Source organism: Carcharhinus amblyrhynchos, chromosome 1, assembly GCF_965287045.1.
Source record: "Carcharhinus amblyrhynchos chromosome 1, sCarAmb.v2.hapA, whole genome shotgun sequence".
NCBI classification, from domain to species: domain Eukaryota; kingdom Metazoa; phylum Chordata; class Chondrichthyes; order Carcharhiniformes; family Carcharhinidae; genus Carcharhinus; species Carcharhinus amblyrhynchos.
This window is the reverse complement of record NC_137324.1, coordinates 171,662,813-171,681,537: the sequence shown is the minus strand read 5'-3', so window position 1 is coordinate 171,681,537 and position 18,725 is coordinate 171,662,813. Positions and strand designations below refer to the sequence as shown.

Below are 18,725 nucleotides of genomic sequence, written 5' to 3'. Positions count from 1 at the left end.
AAACACGAGGAATAGAGGGAAATGGATCAAGGGCAGGCCGAAGGGGTTAGTTTAATTTGGCATCATGTTTGCTACAACATCGTGGGCCAAAGGGTCTGTTCCTGTGCTGCTCTATGTTCATTTTTTTATGGTTGAAACTCCTTTCCGCTGCTATCTTGGATTTGCATGAATCTAAGTAGCTGAATATCAGGTTAGCAATTGAACAACAGTGTAAAATTATTAAGTGCACAGGAAAATGATCAAACTTACCAATATAGTAGCATTTAGTATGTTTGATATGTGTCAACCACCATTTTCATTGGTAGGTCAGTATCTCTCTCAGGGTTTGAGAATACCAATCATTTCTATCTTTAGCAATTAACAGTTGTTTTGTTGTATTCTGTTGCCTTCCACATTTTAGATCTCAGTGCCTCTTGAAAACTACTTCCTGCTTGGAATATTGTGTGGCCTTGTTGCGTATAATTTCAGTGTCGTCTACATCCCCTTCCCACTTGCGCTCTTCAAGAAGCTACTGGGTGAGAAGCCCACTTTGGAGGATTTGAGTGATTTGGACCCTGAGTTGCAGATGTAAGTTCCAAAGTCTGCGGATAGGTTGTTCACAGGAAGGTTTTAAGCTGTTGCTGTTCATATGTTTGATTAATGAAATATCTGCATGGGTACAGCAATCAGACACACTGTTGGAAGAGGGAAGAATAGACAGCAGGGACAGCAGGAAGATCAATTCACAAGATGAAATGACAGTGCCATCACTTTGCTGCAGTTACAGATCCTGGATCAGCTGCAAAGCATTTGATTCTGAGCACTATGTCCCAATACAACAAGATGAGAGCTAAGCCTGTTTTCTAATTTCTCTACTGTGATGGTACCGTCTCTTTAAAAAATGTATTTACATCATGTTTCTTGTGAGGGGTATGTCTGAGGTTCAGTTCTGGTTTACCTGGTGCCAATCTGTCTGCAATCCAGGCAGCATCCTGCTGAGGATGCAGGAAAATAATTGATTCTCGATAATGGGGTGTTTGTTTTAATCTGAGGGAGTGCATTTTTTGTTTATTTTTCTCCTGGGGTTTCAGAGTAGTATTTAATTAGGTTGAATGACAAAATACTGGGTCATGTGAATGGACAGAGCCAAGCTTACAGGGAAAACGCTTTAGTTTCTGCTTGATCCTGAAATCAGCAAGAGGTGTTTTTCTCTCTCTCTCTGGAGGCTGCTGTTTGAGTATCAAAAGACAGCTATCTCCCTGTCTTTCTATCTCCAAAAGTGTTCAAAAGTTTGAGGACTGGCAGCCCATATTCCAGCACATATGCCTGTGTTGTCTGCTAATTGATGTTGAAGAGGAGTTTAAGTCTATGAGAAGTATTGCTTAACTTGGAACTAATAGTGATTGTTAGCAGTTAAGAATTGTGTCTCGCCTTCTTTAAGTATTTCAACTGATAAAAGTTAAGTTAATTTGTTTGTTATATTTAAGCTGTATTGTTAAAATAAAAGTTTGTCTTGATTAATAAAAAACTTCCTTGTGGGTCAACAAAATCACACCTGGGGTGAAACACCTTATTCTCACAGTAATGCCAGAATCAAAAATAGTTGGAGTCTATTCTAACTTCAGAATACACCTTGAGGTTTCTGATCTAGTCCCTAACACTATCTTCACCGGCATAAACATTGCAGTTATTGAAACTGACTTTTGCTGAAAGGTTATCTTTTTTGTGTTTTTTCATGGGATACGGACGCCACTGAGACCAACATTTGTTGCCCATTTCTAATCGCCCTTGAAAAGGTGCATTCCCTTGGTGTGGGTACACCCACAGTGCTGTTCGGAAAGGAGTTCTAAGATTTTGACCCCGTGACAGTGAAGGAATGGTGTTACACTTACAAGTCAGGATGATGTATGACTCAGAGGGGAACTTGTAGTTGGGGGTGTTTGCCATGTGTCTGTTGCCCCTATCCTTCTAGGTGGTAGAGATTGTGAGTTCAGGAGGTACTGACAAATGATTAGTGATTTGCTGCAGAGTATCTTGCAGACAGTACACACTTCTGCCACGGTGCACTGGTGGTGGGGGAAGTGATGTTTTGGATTGTGGATAAGGTGGCCCAATGCAGGTCAAGTGAACTGCTTTGTTCTGGCTGGCATCAAACTTCTTGATGTCATTGGAGCTATACTCTACTAGGACAGTGGAGAATATTCCATTAAACCTCTGTGCATTGTAGATAGTGGATTGGGAGGACAGGAATGAGTTATTCCTCTCAGAATTCCCAGTGACTGACCTGCTCTTGGTAGCCACAGTATATATGTAGCTGATCCAGTTCAGTTTCTGGTCAGTAATAATGTCCATAATGTTGATATTGAAGGAATTCAGCAATGGTGATGCCATTGAATGTCAAGTGTAAATGGTAAGATTCTCTCTTGTTGGAGATGGTCACTGCCTGGCACGTGTGTAGCACGAATATTACTTGTCAGTACAAGTCTGGATGTTGTCCAAATTGTGTTGGATATGGACATGGACTGCTTCAGTAGCTGAGGAGTTGTGAGTTGTATTAAATATTGTGCAATTAATAGTGACCTTGTGATGAAGAGAAGGTCAGTGATGAAGCAGCTGAAGATAGATGGGCCTGGGACACTACACTGAGGGACTCCTGCAGTGATGTCCTGGGACTGAGATGATTGACCTCCAATAGCCACAGCCATCTTGCTTTGTGCCAGGTATGACTCCAACCAGTGGAGAGATTTCTCCTGATTCTCATTGTCTCCAGTTTTGCAGGGACCCCTGGATGCCACACTCGGTCGAATGCTGCCTTGATGACAAGGGCAGTCACTTTCACCTCACCTCAAATTCATTGATTCAAACAACAGCTGGAGTGGGCAGTTAATAAAGCACACAGTATTCTTGGTTTCATTAATAGGGACATTGAGCACAAGAGCAAGGAGGTCATACTGAACTTATACAAGACACTAGTTAAGCCACAGCTGGGGTATTGTGTACAATTATGGGTTCCACACCATAGGAAGTATATGTGAACGCATTTGGAGAGAGCGGAGAAGAGGTTTACAACAATGGTTCCAGGCATGAAAAACTTCAATTATGAAGATAGATTGGAGAGTTTGGGACTGTCCTCATAGAATCTTAGAATAGGCAGCACGATAACACTGTGGTTAACACTGTTGCTTCACAGCTCCAGGGACCTGGGTTCGATTCCCGGCTTGGGTCACTGTCTGTGTGGAGTTTGCACATTTTCCTTGTGTCTGCGTGGGTTTCTTCCGCGTGCTCCGGTTTCCTCCCACAGTCCAAAGATGTGCAGGTTAGGTCAATTGGCCATACTAAATTGCCCCTTTAGTGTCCCAGGATGCGTAGATTAGCGGGTAAATATGTGGGGATATGGGGATAGGGCCTGGGTGGGATTGTGGTCGGTGCAGACTCGATGGGCTGAATGGCCTCTTTCTGCACTGTAGGGATTCTATGATTTCTATGAATCCCTACGGTACAGAAGGAGGCCATTTAGTCCATCCAGTGTGCAGGGTTAGGTGGATTGGCCATGCTAAATTGCCCCTTGAATATCAGAGGATTAGCAGGATAAATACATGGGGTTACGGGGATAGGGCCTGGATGGGATTGTGGTTCGGTGCAGACTCAATGGGCCGGATGGCCTTCTTCTGCACTGTGGGGATTCTATGAAGTAACCCATCTCTGTCAAACCATGCCTGCTCCATTTTGAACTCTGATGGTGGTTTTAGGAGATCTACTCCAGTTTGCGATATACTTTGTGAATTTATTCAGCTGTCTTCCTTACATTCCAGATGCCTGCAGACTATTTTGGACACTGAGGAGATCCAAAATCTGGACATGGACTTTTCTGTGAGTGGAAAGCAATTTTTTAAGCCAGTTCACATTGGAAGAACTCCGTACAGCTAACACACAAATTGTAATTTTGAATTATGCGCTTTGTATCAGCAAAAGGAGCATTTAAAAAAATCCATTTTGCAGTCTCACCAATGTAAATAAATATTTGCACTTACATAACGCTTTGCATGTCAGAAGGACTCACATCTCTACAGTAAAGTCCTTTATTAAGTTGCTCTGGGGTCACACAATCACAGGGTAGAATTTTATGTCCTCAGCACCCAGCCCGACAGTCTATTAAGTAGCGCGCAATGATGTCATGCGCGGATCCCATCATACTGTACAATATTTCACAATGCAGGCACAGGCATGGATCTCCCCGCACATCCCGCTGTACGCCCAGCATTTACTGCCTTGTGGACAACCCCAGAGACTCATCATCTCCCTCAGACTCAGCATGACCCTCGCCCTCAGCTGTCCTCCTCTGATCGAGCTCTGGTGATCTGGACACTCCCTATCTCTGCCATGTGTTCATTGCAAGCCTGAAGTGCCCTCACTGCTGTGCTCTAGCAAAGCTCCTGACATGGTCCCAGCTACTGGCTTGAATGTATCTGCACTGGTGCTGGGTGCTAAAAACTGGTGTGCCAAGCAAGCATCCCCAATGTCTCTAGGTCAACATCTACATGCTGGCTCGTTCTGAGGGACGGTTCCTGTGAAGGATGGAAACAAAATTCCAGCACGTCTGGCAGCATCAGTGGAGAGAGAAATGGAGTGAATGTTTCGAGTCTGTATGGTTATGCATGAGTTCCTCCAACAATTTTTATTTTTATCCCAGATCATAACTCGCTGTGCAATTTTTCATTCCTCATATCTCCCTTACTTATTTTGCCAATTACCTTAAATTTGTGTCTCCCTGGTTACCAACCCTACTACCACTGGAAGCTATTTCTCCTTATTTATTGTCAGAATCTTTCAGGGCTTTGAACACCTCTCACCTTAACTTTCTCTACTCTAACAGAACAAGCCTAGTTTTTTCAGTCTCTCCAAGTAACTGAAAACTTTTATTCTTGGTACTGTTCTAGTAAATCACCACTGTATCATCTCTAAGGCCTTCCTGCCTAAAGTGTGATGCCAAAATTGCCCACAATATTCCAGCTGATTCCTGTTTTGTGTAAAGGTTTGACAGAATGTTTCCATTTTCCTATTTTTGGCTTCTCTTTACAAAGCCACGGACCCGCATATTGATCTAACAACCTTCTCAACTTGTCCTGCCAGTTTCAAAGTCTTGCACACTTCCAAAAGACGTGCTGGTTAGGTTCATTGGCTGTGCTAAATTCTCCCTCAGTGTACCCGAAAAGGCACCGTAGTGTGGCGACTAGGGGATTTTCACAGTAACTTCATTGCAGTGTGAACGTAAGCCTACTTATGACATTAATAAATAAACTTTAGAACTCGCACCCTCAAGATTTTCTGAACTTGTGCCCCTTTGGAATTTAGCAGCGATTTTCACAGCCGCTGGATATCTACAGTCAATGAAGTACTTTTGAAAAAGTAGTCACAGTTTTTACATCCAAAATGACCTTTAGTTTGTCTTGCCTCTCCTGATTCTTCCAATGCCAAGGAATCTTGGTGTTGTCAGAGTCAATCACTGTTAGCTGAAGAACAATGATTTATGTTCAAGGCTCGGAAGAAATTGTAACTGATTATTTTTGCTGTAGGTTTGCTGGGATGAACAGGTTGTCGAGCTCGTTCCAAATGGCAGGAATCAGTTGCTGACTGTCAAGAACAAGTAAGTTATAATTAAACAATAGAGCTGCGATGAAGCCGTTTTAGATCCATTCCTCTGTCTTTCCATCTCACACACCTTTCTTCTCCACTTCCAAAAAAGAGCCTTGCCCGTTCTGTTTCTCATTCTCAGCCTGAAAGTTATAAGCCCCAGTTTCTCAGAAGAAAAAGAATCACATGTTTTACCTTCTGCAGATGTGATTTCCTGGTGTTAATTTGAATGCAGGAAGTGTTGTGGAACAGTGGTGGTGTCCCTGATGCTCTAGGTTCAAATCCCACACCAAGGTTGGGGGGGTGGGGGCGATGATAACATCCATACTAATAATCATGAAGGGGAATTGTAGCTGTATTAATAACCATATCCAGGAAGGGTTAGAAGAAGCAAACTGAGTAGCAAAGGTTTAACTGCAAGGATGAGCATATCAGGACACCGAACTGTAAGCTGTGAGTTCTAGATGGAAAGACAAAGGAAGACTTTCCCAATGACAGATGTGACCTTCAGGTAAATGTAGGGAGGAAGGTTGTATAGTGTGGGATTGTTTGTGTCTCAGGCTGGGAGAGGCCATTAAACCAGACATTTGGACATGGGAGGATTGATTGTGATCTAAAAACTCAGTCATAAGCTGGGAGGTCGAAAGATAGTGTGAATAATAGCTTACTAACTCAATTAAGCCTCACACTGATTGGATAGCAGATGTGCAATGACTGTGATTGGTTTTAATATCTGTATCTTTATGCATGATGTAACCTTAAACAATAGTTGTGAATGGATAGAGATAACACCATCACCTTGATTGGTATATGGTAATTACTTGTAATCGAATTTGAAACTATATCTGTTTGTGTATTCCTGAATTCTTGTACTCTGGCTTAGTTATAAACTGTGACTGTGACTTTCCAGGATCCTCGCTATAGCTTGCATTAAAACAGCTGTTTTAGAGAACTCTGTGACTTGGTCTGGTTACTTGAAGGGAACAAAGTTGTGATCAATTAGAAGGTTGTACATCAAAGCCCATAACACATACAATGTTTTGTTGGGTACAGAAGGAGTCTACACAATGTAGTTGGATGAGTTGATACAGCATGGAAATCCTTCCCACCATCCACCAAAGATGATAAATGTGTGTGTGTGTGTGTGTGTGTGTGTGTGTGTATGAAGATGCACTATAAAAGAAAATGAACTCTGAGGGCAGTTTCTTCTCTCTTGGCTGTGCTATTATCTTTGTCCTTTTGTCTCTCTCAGAAGGTTGTTTGGCTGATCAGGGTTAGGTAGTATCTAGTTATGATGGTGCACACATCAGGAGGCAGGTTTGATGGAGCTGCTGGCCTTTACTGCCCAATACTTGTAACACTGCGCACAACTTCTCTACCAGGCTTTGAGTGGTTTCTACCCAGCCATGGCTGAAACTCCAGCCTGCTGCATGCTTCCCTGAATGCTTGCCCTCCAACCCTGGCTAACGTTCAGTTCATGGTCCCATGTGCGACCTACAGCAGAGTTGCACTTCAGTAAGGCCTGATCTGGGTTGTCCTTCCATGTCAGCAGAGCCACACCACCAATGTACTGCCCATTATTAGCAGAGGTCAAAGGTGGCCTGAGCTCCATAGCATCATCGAACTACTTAGGCATCGGGCTGTTCTCATCTGGTTATATTTTAATATTGCTTTCTTCTTACAATCAAAGGGAGGAATACGTGAGGGCCTATGTGAATTACATATTCACAGTGTCAGTCAAGGAACCCTTTGCTGAGTTTCGAAGAGGATTCTACAAAGTTTGCGACAAGGAACTACTGAAGTTCTTCCAACCTCAAGAACTAATGGACATATTGATTGGAAATGATGACTATGACTGGAAGGTTTTGGAACAGGTTTGCAAGCCATTTACATTGTGTGCATATATTGCACCACCGAGTATCTAACTCTCTGGGAAGGGGTCATTATACTAATAAAGGGTAATGCAATGGGCAACTTGCTTATAACAAGAATAAACTGGCCTGGGAAAGATGCTCTGTCGGAGAGTCAGTGCAGACTCAATGGGCCAAATGGCCTCCTCCTGCACTGGCAGGATTCTATGAATAAACTTGCTCAGTGTGAATGTGAGGATTTGGGGACCTGAAATACAAACTTATCTTGAATAAACTGGGATTGTTCTCCCTGGAAAAATGGAGTCTGAGGGATGACCTGATAGAAGTTTATAAAATTATAAGGGGTATGGATAGGGTGAACAGTTGCAAGCTTTTCCCCCAGGGTAGAAATGACAATTACAATGGGGCACATGTTCAACATAAGAAGGGAAAAGGTTCAGTGGAGATGTGCGGGTGAAGTTTTTTGCACAGAGGGTGGTGGGGGCCTGGAATGCACTGCCAAGTGAAGTAGTTGAGGCAGTTATGTTAGCCACATTTAAGACTTATCTTGATATGCATACAAACAAATGGGGTATAGAGGGATATGAGTCCCTAGTTAGATAGGTAAATGTGATTGGCACAAGCTTGGAGGGCCGAGGGGCCTTCTTGTGCTGTACTGTTCTTTCTTCTTTATATAGCAAGACTCCAATTACAACAAGAGATAAAAATACTGAGGGGACACCATTACCTTAGAAAAAGTACCAGAGAAACATGATCAGTTTATAATATACAGAGAGTGCAGACCGGTCTTCTCTCCTCTCTGAGCACCACAGACTATTCAGGAATCAGGTGGCACAGTGGTTAGCACTGCTGCCTCACAGCAACAGGGACCCGGGTTCGATTCCAGCCTTGGGTGACTGTCTGTGTGGAGTTTGCACATTCTCCCTGTTTCTGTGTGGGTTTCATCCGGGTGCTCCGGTTTCCTCCCACACTCCAAAGATGTGCAGGTTAATTAGATTGACCATGATAAATTACCCCTTAATGTCCAAAGATGTGTGGGTTAGCTGGATTAGTGAGGTAACTGCATGTGGTTATAGGGATGTGGTGGGGAGAGGGGTGTTGGCCTGGGAAAGGTGCTCTGTTGGAGAGTCAGTGCAGACTCGATGGGCCAAATGGTCTCCTTCTGCACTGTCGGGATTCTATGAATAAACTTGCTCAGCACTAATGTGAGGATTTGGGGAATTGAAATTCAAACTTGTCTTGAAATTGTATTATGTTGTTTGTGAAATGCTAACAATATTTATGTAACAGAATACCACATATGAAGGCATCTACAGCAAATCACATCCAACCATTAAGATGTTCTGGAAAGTATTCCATGAGCTACCTTTGGATGAGAAGAAAAGATTCCTCTGTAAGTATCTCACTAAGCAATAGTTATGTCACAAAATTAAGATAGAATTCAGTTATATCCCATATGAACTTCCACAATAAACCTCCTCTCCCCCAAAGGGTCTCATAAACTCATTGGTGGTGGAGGTGATGGGGTCTTGCTCATTTAAGAGCCTCAACTGGCATCAGGGTAAGGAGGCCATCCATAAGTTTTCCTTCCATGTATTTAATCCAGCTGGAGGAGGCTTTGTGGCATAGCCTTCTTCCCACTGGACGTGAAGCTTGGGGTTCGAGTCCAGTGCCAGGACATGTTGGTCACGGAAGGAATGTTCAATGTGGTTCAACATTGATTCAACAGGGCTGATAGCCATCTCTGGAATCCTTCCATTACTTCCTCCACTATTCCACAAAGAGTACAAAACAGTATTGGTGTGAAGATATGCCAACTATAATAATTAGAATAGAGACAGAAAGGATTAAACATTTCCCTGCCAGCATAATAAATTTCATCCAGAGAGTCATTATGGCATAAAAGCAGACCATTTGGCTCATTGAGTCCATACAGTCCAGTCTGTCCCACTCCCCCACTCCATTCCCGTCGCTCTAAGTTTATTTCCCTTGTGTGCCCATCCTATTTCCTATGAAATCATTGACTGCCTCTGTTCCCACTGCTCTGATAGGTAGCACGTTCCAGACCCATACCTGATTTCATACACTTCTCTGTTAGTGGCCGTGCTTTCAACGTAGGACATGCGTGTTGCTGGTTAGCCAGCATTTATTGCCCATCCCCCTAATTGCCCTTGAACTGAGTTGCTTGCTAGGCCATTTCAGAAGGCAGTTGAGAGCCAATCACATTGGCTCTGGAGTCACTTGTAGGCCAGACCGGGTAAAGGTGGCAGATTTCCTTCCCTAAAGGACATTAGTGAACCAGATGGGTTTTCCCAACAATCGACAATGATTTTAGATCATCAGTAGATTCTTAATTCCAGATTTTTTTATTGGATTCAAATTCCACCATCTGCCGTGGTGGGATTTGAACCCAGGTCCCCAGAACGTTAGCTGAGTTTCTGAATTAATAGTCTAGCGATAATACCACTAAGCCATCATCTCCCCCTGATGAAAGTATGACGTAGAGATGTTGGTGTTGGAGAGGAGTGGGCACAGTAAGAAGTCTCATAACACCAGGTTAAAGTCCCACAGGTTTATTTGGATTCACGAGCTTTTGGAGTGCTGCCCCTTCATCGGGTGAGTGGAAAGGTAGGTTTCACAAACACAGCATATAGAGACAAAGCCAAGTTGGAAGACTCACATTCCAACCATTATGTTGCAATTGTGTCTTTTTCAATTTGTGATACTTATGGCTCCGCTCACCTGATGAAGGAGCAGTGCTCCCGAAGCTCATGAATCCAAATAAACCTGTTGGACTTTAACCTGGTGTTGTGAGACTTCTTATTATGAAAGTACATCAAACAAAATTATGAAAAGATGCGATTGGGCAGATAGGAACAAACTGGATTTATAAGATCACAAACATTTGAGGGTTAATTTAGATATCTCAGGCTTGAAATTAGGTTAGGCATGAACTTTTTGTTCTGGATGTTAACGAAACAGGTCAGAATACTGTCTTTTGGGAATCATTCATCTTGCGATTTGGTAGTTGGTGCTTTGCATAAGGAGTGGGTAGGAAGGCATTTAGTCAATATGTTATGACCATTCTGGTGAGGGGCAGGTTTGATGGGGCGGTTAGTCTTTTCCTGCCTGCCATCTTTGCTTGCTGACATGTCAGAACAGCTGCATACATAAAATGTCATCGACATGTTTCTTACAGATAGTGCAATGTAAACCCTTTTCTCAGTGTTTCTCACAGGAACTGATCGCATTCCCGTGACCGGGATGGTGTGTGTCAAGATACTTATTGTCCCGAGTCAGCTGTCTGAAGACAATTACCCGGACGCAAATGTATGCTTTAGAATCCTCAGCCTCCCTGAGTACACCAGCACTGAAAACCTCAAAACAAAGCTGGTGACAGCTATTTACACATCGGAAAGATTTGACAAATTGTGAAGCAGTAAAACACTCAGAGGAATAAGAGCATCGCATCGCATTTGGATTGTGATTCAACTTTTAACACTATCATCTCCACCTATTGCACCATCCTTGCTTATCACAGATACCCACTGCTACCAGGCAAAGGACACTGAGCATTTTCCCTTAACGTAGACACCAATTACAAAGGTGGTGCATAAACCATTCTGACCATACTAGCTATTTTGGACATTACAAGCAGCTTAGTTGGCACTTTGTTAAAGTAAAGCTCATTGCGTTCCACTGAATTCAGGTAAAACTGATCAGAATGCAATGTATATATAGGAATTTAGGAAACATAGGGATTAGGAACAGTAGTAGGCAAATTCAGCCCATTGAGCCTGCTCCGCATTCAATCAGATCATGGCTGATCTCTCATTGGACTCAAATCCACCTCCCCACCTGTGTCCCATATCCTCTTATTCCTTTTTTAATTAGAAGTATATCTATCTCCTTCTTGAAACCATTCAGTGATTCAGACTCCACTGTACAATGGGGCAAATTAACCCCCCTCTGCGAGAAGTAGTTTCTCCTCATCTCAGTTTTAAATCTGCCGCCTCTCAACCTATACCTGATCTCTTGTTGTACATTGTCCATAAGGGGGAACGTTTGGTCTACATTTACTTTATAAACTCCTTTTAGTATTTTATATATCTCAATCAGATAACCTCTCATCCTAAACTCCAGTGAGTATAAGCCCAAACTGTTTAATCTCTCCTCATACATCAATCCCTTCATACCTAGAATCAATCTGGTGAACCTTCTCCAAACTGTCTCCAATGCCACCCCATCCTTCCTCAAATAAGGAGACCAAAATTGGACACAATAATCCAGGTGTGGTGTCACCAGCACCCTATACAATTGCAACTACCCTCCATATAAGTTGTGCTTTTTTATTTAATTTTTTTTCAACACTCATGGCTGTTTTTAAGAAAAATATTGGCAATGGGAAAGAAGCTAGCATTTGGAGATGAGAGATCCTTGGGTGACATCTGCAGGAAGATGTCCAACCAGAGCTGGCAAACTGACAGACCCGAGTCCAACGCCAGAATCTCCACATCAAAACAGATAGATTACAGATTCCACCGGTAGCCAAAAATAAAAATGTGGCAAATACCGTTATGTTTAATGGTTTGCGTTAATAATCTCTGTGACCTTAAGTAATAGATTTGAAGCAAAGAACTGTTGAGAATTCATGTATCACAAATAAAAGATAATTTAAAATCCTCTGTTCTGTTTCCTTTCTGCCCCGGAGAAGGCATCCAAAGAGCTGTCAAAAGAATATTCATATTTAGTTAACAATCTTTTACCAAATTATTTCAGTAATTTCCACCTTTTAACATGCTAATAACCGCAGCATTTAAGCAACAAATGCACAGAAATCTCACAAGCCTACATACAACTCACGTTTTGATTCATGGATTGAAATTTAAGATGTAATGACAATGCATGTGGCAAATTTGTTAGTCTTCTGGATTGGCAGTGGCAGTGAAGCATTGATAAATTATCCCACAAAGGAATTTCCAACACGTGACTTAAGGATTTGGAAATATTTCAGCACTCAACGGTTTTTAACATATTGGTTTTTATGCTTGCGCAAGACATCAATCGACGTGTGTGTTTCTGTAAGAAAGCTTCTTGCAATACTTTTCTCTTTCCATTCTCTGATCTCTTCCTATCAAGCACATCTTAGCACCTAGCTCTCTAGTTAGAACTATTTTGTACAAGTCATATTATCCTAGTAAAATATACATATCTGGGCAACACGATGGCACAGTGGTTAACACTGCTGTCTCACAGCGTCAAGGGCCCGAGTTCAATTCCAGTCTTGGGTCACTGTCTGTGTGGAGTTTGCACATTCTCCCCATGTCTGCATGGGTTTCCTCTGGGTGCTCCGGTTTCCTCCCACAGTGCTAAATTCTCCCTCAGTGTACCTGACCAGGCGTCAGAGTGTGGTGACCAGGGGATTTTCATAGTAATTTTGTTAATGTAAGCTTACTTGTGACAATAATGAATAGACTTTAAAACTTTGAACAGGCACTGGAGTGTGATTTTGACAGTAATTTCAATGCAGTGTTAGTGTAAGCCCACTTGTGACACTAGTAAATAAATAAATATATGTGCATGTACGCCTTGATAATAGATGTTAGCTGTCAATATGTGTTAGATGTCTGTAGATTTGTGGTTGTGTTAGGAAGCTAGGTGGTTCAAGTTCACTGCAATGCAATAGTAAGGACGTGCTAACTGTCGGAAGTGCTGACTGTCAGATGAAACATTGGACCATCTTTGTCATTGTCTGTTCTCTCTCTCTCTCTCTCTGGCAAATATGAAAGATCCCATAGTGCAACTTGAAGGAGATGATTTCTCCTCAATGGCCTTGCCAATACACTTCAACCAAAATCACAAAGAGAGATTATCTGGTCATTATCACATTGCTATTTGTACCTCCCAAGTTGGCAGTCACACATCTGATATTGTAACAATGAAGTGCTTCAGGGCATTCTGACATTGGGGAAAGTACTGAAGAAATGTACATATTCCTTTTGGAACACTCCAGCACCTAATTTTCAACCTGTAGTTGATCACTATTGTGAATATGTGGTAAATTTTTATATTTATTCATGGTATGTGGGCATCTCTGGCAAGGCCAGTAGTTAGTGCCCATCCTTGAGAAGGAGATGGTGAGCAGCTTTCTTGAATTATATTGGGCAACACAATGGCACAGTGATTAGCTCTGCTGCCTCACAACACTGGGGACTCGGGTCCAATTCCAGCCTTGAGTAATTGTCTGTAGTGGAGTCTGCACATTCTCCCTATGTCTGCGTGGGTTCCCTTCGGGTGCTCTGGTTTTGTCTCAGAGCTGAAAGATGTGCAGATTAGGTGGATGGGCCATAATAAATTGCCCCTTAGTGTCCCAAAATGTGTAGATCAGGGGGGTTAGTGGGGTAAATACATGGGGTTATGGGGATAGGGCAGGGGAGAGGACCTGTGTAAGATACTCTGTCAGCGAGTGGTTGCAGATTTGATGGGCTGAATGGCCTACTTCAGCATTGTAGGGATGCTATGATTCTATCATTATGATTCCATATTACGTCTACAGAGCTGCTAGGAAGGGAGTTCCAGGATTTGACCCAGCAACAGTGAAGGAACGGTGATATATTTCTATATCAGAATGGTGCCTTTTGCGATTCCCTCATATAGTTCTGCCAAAGGGGCAATCAAAATGGTCAATTCAAGATATTGTGCCCTTGGGCTAAATTAAAGTTCAGCAAATAAAATCACAGTTATAGCTTCTTTATGAGATAAGCCACAATCCTTAGACTGAAGACTGCACTCAAAAAAAAGGGTGGAAGTTCAAATAAAGTAAAGCTTATTTATTAGTAACAAGTAGACTTACATTAACACTGCAATGAAGTTACTGTGAAAAACCTGCAGTTGCCACACTCTGGCACCTGTTTAGGTACACTGGGAGAATTTAGCATGGTCAATACAGTTATCAAGGATGTCTTTCAGACTGCGGGAGGAAAGCGGAGCAAACCCACACAGATACAGGAAGAGCATGCAAACTTTGTACAGATAGTGACCAAGCTGGGAATCGAACTTGGGTCCCTGGTGCTGTGAGGCAGCAGTGCTAACCACTGTGCCACCGTAAAATGGGTATATTAGAATCAAATCAGGGACAGAAAGAGAAGTAGAGAAAAGAAAGACTGAGATTCCTTCGCAGTTATTAACAATCAACAGATTGCTAACATGGTATTACACTATCTGTTATTAGACTTTATTATGCAATTAATGTGAAAACCCAGCTGACCCTGTGGGTTACCATTGTCCAGAAACTAAAGTGGACTTGTTTAATGTGGCTACAAGAGCAGGTCTGAGGTTAGGAAGTGGGTAATGTACTTCCTGATTCCGCAGGAGTAAGTCAGGGGTGTGATGGAATACTCTTTCCTTACTGGTTGAGTGCATCTCCAACAACACTCAAGAAGCTCGATACCTTCCAGGGCAAAGCAATCCACTCGATTCCTACCACTTCCACATTCACTCCCTCCACCACCGATGAACGGTGGCAGATGTGTCTACAATCCACAAGACGCACTCCAGGAGTTCACCAAGGCTGCTTAGGCAGCATCTTCCAAACCCACAAGTGCTACTATCTGGGAGAACATGGGCAGCAGGTGCCTGGGAATGCCATCCCAGTCTGGAACTATACCACCGTTCCTTCACTGCCACTTGGTCGAAATCCTGGTATTCTCTTCCTAACAGCACTGAGGGTGAATCAAACGCAACAATTCAAGAAGGCAGCTCACCACCTCCTTCTCAACAGATACTAGGGATGGGATAAATGCTGGTCTAGACAGCAACGTCCATATCCCATAAATGAATAGAAAAATAAAGCTCTTAGTAATAATGGGGAGGCTAAGGGAGGATTGATGTTTATGCAAAGCAAATTGGAACACTACAAATTGTCCAGCGAATTACGAAGATTTGCACTTGCCGCATTTCTCTGGATCGCCTTAACTTTTGGGTCAATTTGCACATTAATAACAGCATGCGTCATTCACTCATGGTTATTTATTCACAAGTTTCAGCCCATTGCTTAGCAACTCTATTCTGGACTGCTTGCAAAGGTGTTAGAGATACTCCAATATACTCAGAAAGTTAAAGAAAGAACCGACATTTCTACAATAAGAGCAAAATAATGCTGGAAATGTGAAATAAAAACAGAAAATGCTGGAAAAACTCAATAGGTCCAGCATCATCTATGGAGAGAGAAACAGAATTAACCAGGTAAATTTTCTGATTCCGCCCCTGCCATGGGAATTGTTGCAGGTGGGATGAAAAATTTGACGGTGAATTTAAAGGTCCATTGACCTTGGGGATGGGGGGAGAGTTCCAGTCTCAGGGTAGCGCAACCAGAAATCCTGCCCAACATTTCAACTCTTCCTACATTTGTATTGTGTCTCGCATGATCTTGGGGTGTCCCACAGTGCAGAATAGCTGATTAAATGGCTATGAAATGCAATCACTATCTCAGTGTAGGAAATATGGCATCTCCAACAAACTGCAGTGTGATAATGGCCAGATATTCTTTATTAATGATGTTGGTGAGGAGAGAATTAATGTCTAAGGCACTGTGGGTAAACTCTGCTTTCTCAACCTTGGAATAGAGATATGGGGTCCTTTACGTCCACCTGGGGGTGGAGGGGTGCAGTGATAAATGGGCCTCAGTTAAGCATCTAATCCAAAATCCAGCAACTTTGACAGTGCAGCACTCCCTCAGTGCTGCACTCGAGTGGCAGTCTGGGCTTGGTACTCCGGAATGGGATGTGCACGGGTGGCCATTTCTACTCAGAGGTCGGAGTACCTGTCACATTCCTGTTTTCTGAGGCTGTTCCCTTTCCGGTTATATAAACTTGGGAAGGGACCTTGCCAGGTGGGGGTGGATGTGCCTCCAGCAGTGAGTTTTTCATGTTGGGGTGGGAGGCACGACTTTGCCCACGATATCGCCAGGGCGATCTGGCAGGCTGGGGAGGCATAGAGTCATTACAGCACCAAAAGAGGCCATTCGGCCCATCATGTCTGTGCTGGCCACCAGGCCCTTATCTATTCTAATCACATTTTCCACCACCGTGTCTGTAGCTTTGTATGCTACAGTGTTTTGAGTGCTCATCTAAATGCTTCTTCAATGTTGTGAGGGTTCCCACCTCTGCCACCCTTTCAGGCAGCGAGTTCCAGATTCCCACCACCATCTGGGTAAAAAAGCTTTTCCTCAAATCCCCTGATAATTTCCTGCCCGCCAAGTTATTGGTTCCTCTACTCAGGGGAAATATTTCTTTTTACCTGCCCTACCTATCAACCCTCATAATTTTGTACACCTCAATCAGATCCCTCCTCAGCTTTCTCTGCTGTAAGGAGAACAACCCCAGCCTCTCCTCAAAGCTGAAATGCTCCAGCCCAGGCAACATCCTGGTGAACCTCCTCTGCACCCTTTCTAGTGGAATCATATCCTTCCTATAGTGTGGCAACTGGAACTGCACACAGTACTCCAGCTATGACATAACCATTGTTTTATACAGTTCCATTATAATCTCCCCACCCTTCCATTCTATAGCTCAGCTAATCGTAGAGCCATAAAGTCTATAGCGCAGAAGGAGGCCATTTGGCCCATCGAGCCTGCACCGATCACAATCCTATCCAGGTGCCATCCCCGCAACCCCACATACTTACAGTCCTAATCTCCCTGACACTATGGGGCAATTTATCATGGCCAATCAACCTAACCCACACATCTTTGGATGCCTAATAAAGGCAAGTGTCCCTTATTTTGGAAGCGGGGTGAACTTTCCACCTTGCAGGGAGTGGCACAGTGGTTAGCACTGCTGCTTCACAGTGCCAGGGATCCAGTGTGGAGGTATCATATTCTCTCTGTGTGGGGTTTCCTCCAGGTGCTCCAGTTTTTTCCCACGGTCCAAAGATATGTAGGTTGGGTGGATCAGCCCCGTTGAATTGCCCCTTAGTGTCCCAAAACGTGTGGGTTAGGCGTATTAGCCAACGTAACTGGGCAGTGTTACGGATAGAGTGGAGGGGAGGCAGCGTTACAGAGGGGAGGGCCTGCGTAAGACATCCTGTCGATAGGTTGGTGCTGACTCAATGGACCAAATGGCCTCTTTCTGAACTGTAGGAAATCAGTGAATGAAACAGAGGAGTGACAAGTCTTTGCCTTGGCAGTGCCACATGGAGAGATGGCAAGGGAAACGCAATGGTGCATCTATTTTTGGGGTGCCCTCTTAGGGGTGGCAGGGAGTTGTTTGTTTTTGCCAGAGCCAAGCAGCTCATTGGGCAGCTTTCAGTTAGAGGACAGTTGAGACACAGCCATGCCCGGCATGAGAACTAGTTGTGCCAACAGGGCTCCCTCCCATTTTACCGTCCCCCAGGGGAGGCATAAACCACGACCCAGGAGCTGGTTAAAAAAAAACACTGCCCATCGTTTAGTGCTCACTTCCAAAAGGGCACCGGATAATATTTTAAAACCAAAAAATATGCAGGGGTATGGGGAAAGAACAGGGATGTAGCCAAACTGGATACCATGATGGCCCTTTTCTCTGCTGTATGAGATGGTTTCGAGATCAGAGCACAGGTCAGTTCCTGTAACAAGCCAAATCCTGCTTTACAGCATGGCCATTTCTCCACTTGGGTCACCGTCTGTGCGGAGTCTGCACATTCTCCCCGTGTCTGCATGGGTTTCCTCCGGGTGCTCCGGTTTCCTCCCACAGTTCGAAAGATGCAGTGGTTAGGGTGCATGGGCAGTGCTAAATTCGCCCTCTGTGTACCCGAACAGGAGTGTGTCGAGGAGGGGATTTACACAGTGACATCACTGCAGTGTTAATGTAAACTTGCTAGTGACACTAATAAATAAACTTTTAACTTTAACCGCTCTTTACTGACAGCAGACTGGCTTCCTCCTTGATTCGGTGTTTCTTGTTTTTGTATGTGTCAACTTTGGGCAAATTCATTCCTCATTTAAGATGCGGCTAGCGGTTCAGTTTCAGTTGCCTATCATCACTCTGCAACAACAAGTGTTGGGAAACGGAAAATGATGCGGGCAAACACTGGAAGGGTCACTTCCCAAAACAATTGTTGCCATTGGCTCGCACTGTTGGTTCAGAGGCGGAGCCGGAGAAAGGGGATTCCCCAAATAAATAAATACATTGTGTGTCAGAGACTGTCAGAGGCAGTGGATCTGCAGGTACAGGGGAAGGAGTCTCTTTATCTGTCTGGCAGCTAAAT

The 18,725-nt window shown here is 43.5% G+C and overlaps 1 protein-coding gene across 1 annotated transcript in view; it reads left to right on the top strand.

The window, feature by feature from the left end:
- LOC145347722 (putative E3 ubiquitin-protein ligase HERC4) overlaps nt 1–12,161 on the top strand; it is a 55,579-nt gene extending 43,418 nt beyond the window's left edge. The window contains exons 18-23 of the mRNA XM_080195464.1: nt 401–567; nt 3,792–3,849; nt 5,553–5,623; nt 7,301–7,484; nt 8,772–8,874; nt 10,708–12,161. Of these exons, the coding sequence (XP_080051590.1) occupies nt 401–567; nt 3,792–3,849; nt 5,553–5,623; nt 7,301–7,484; nt 8,772–8,874; nt 10,708–10,916 (792 nt within the window). The 3' untranslated portion in view covers nt 10,917–12,161. The remainder of the gene's footprint in view (nt 1–400; nt 568–3,791; nt 3,850–5,552; nt 5,624–7,300; nt 7,485–8,771; nt 8,875–10,707) is intronic.
- Nucleotides 12,162–18,725: the final 6,564 nt, after the last annotated feature.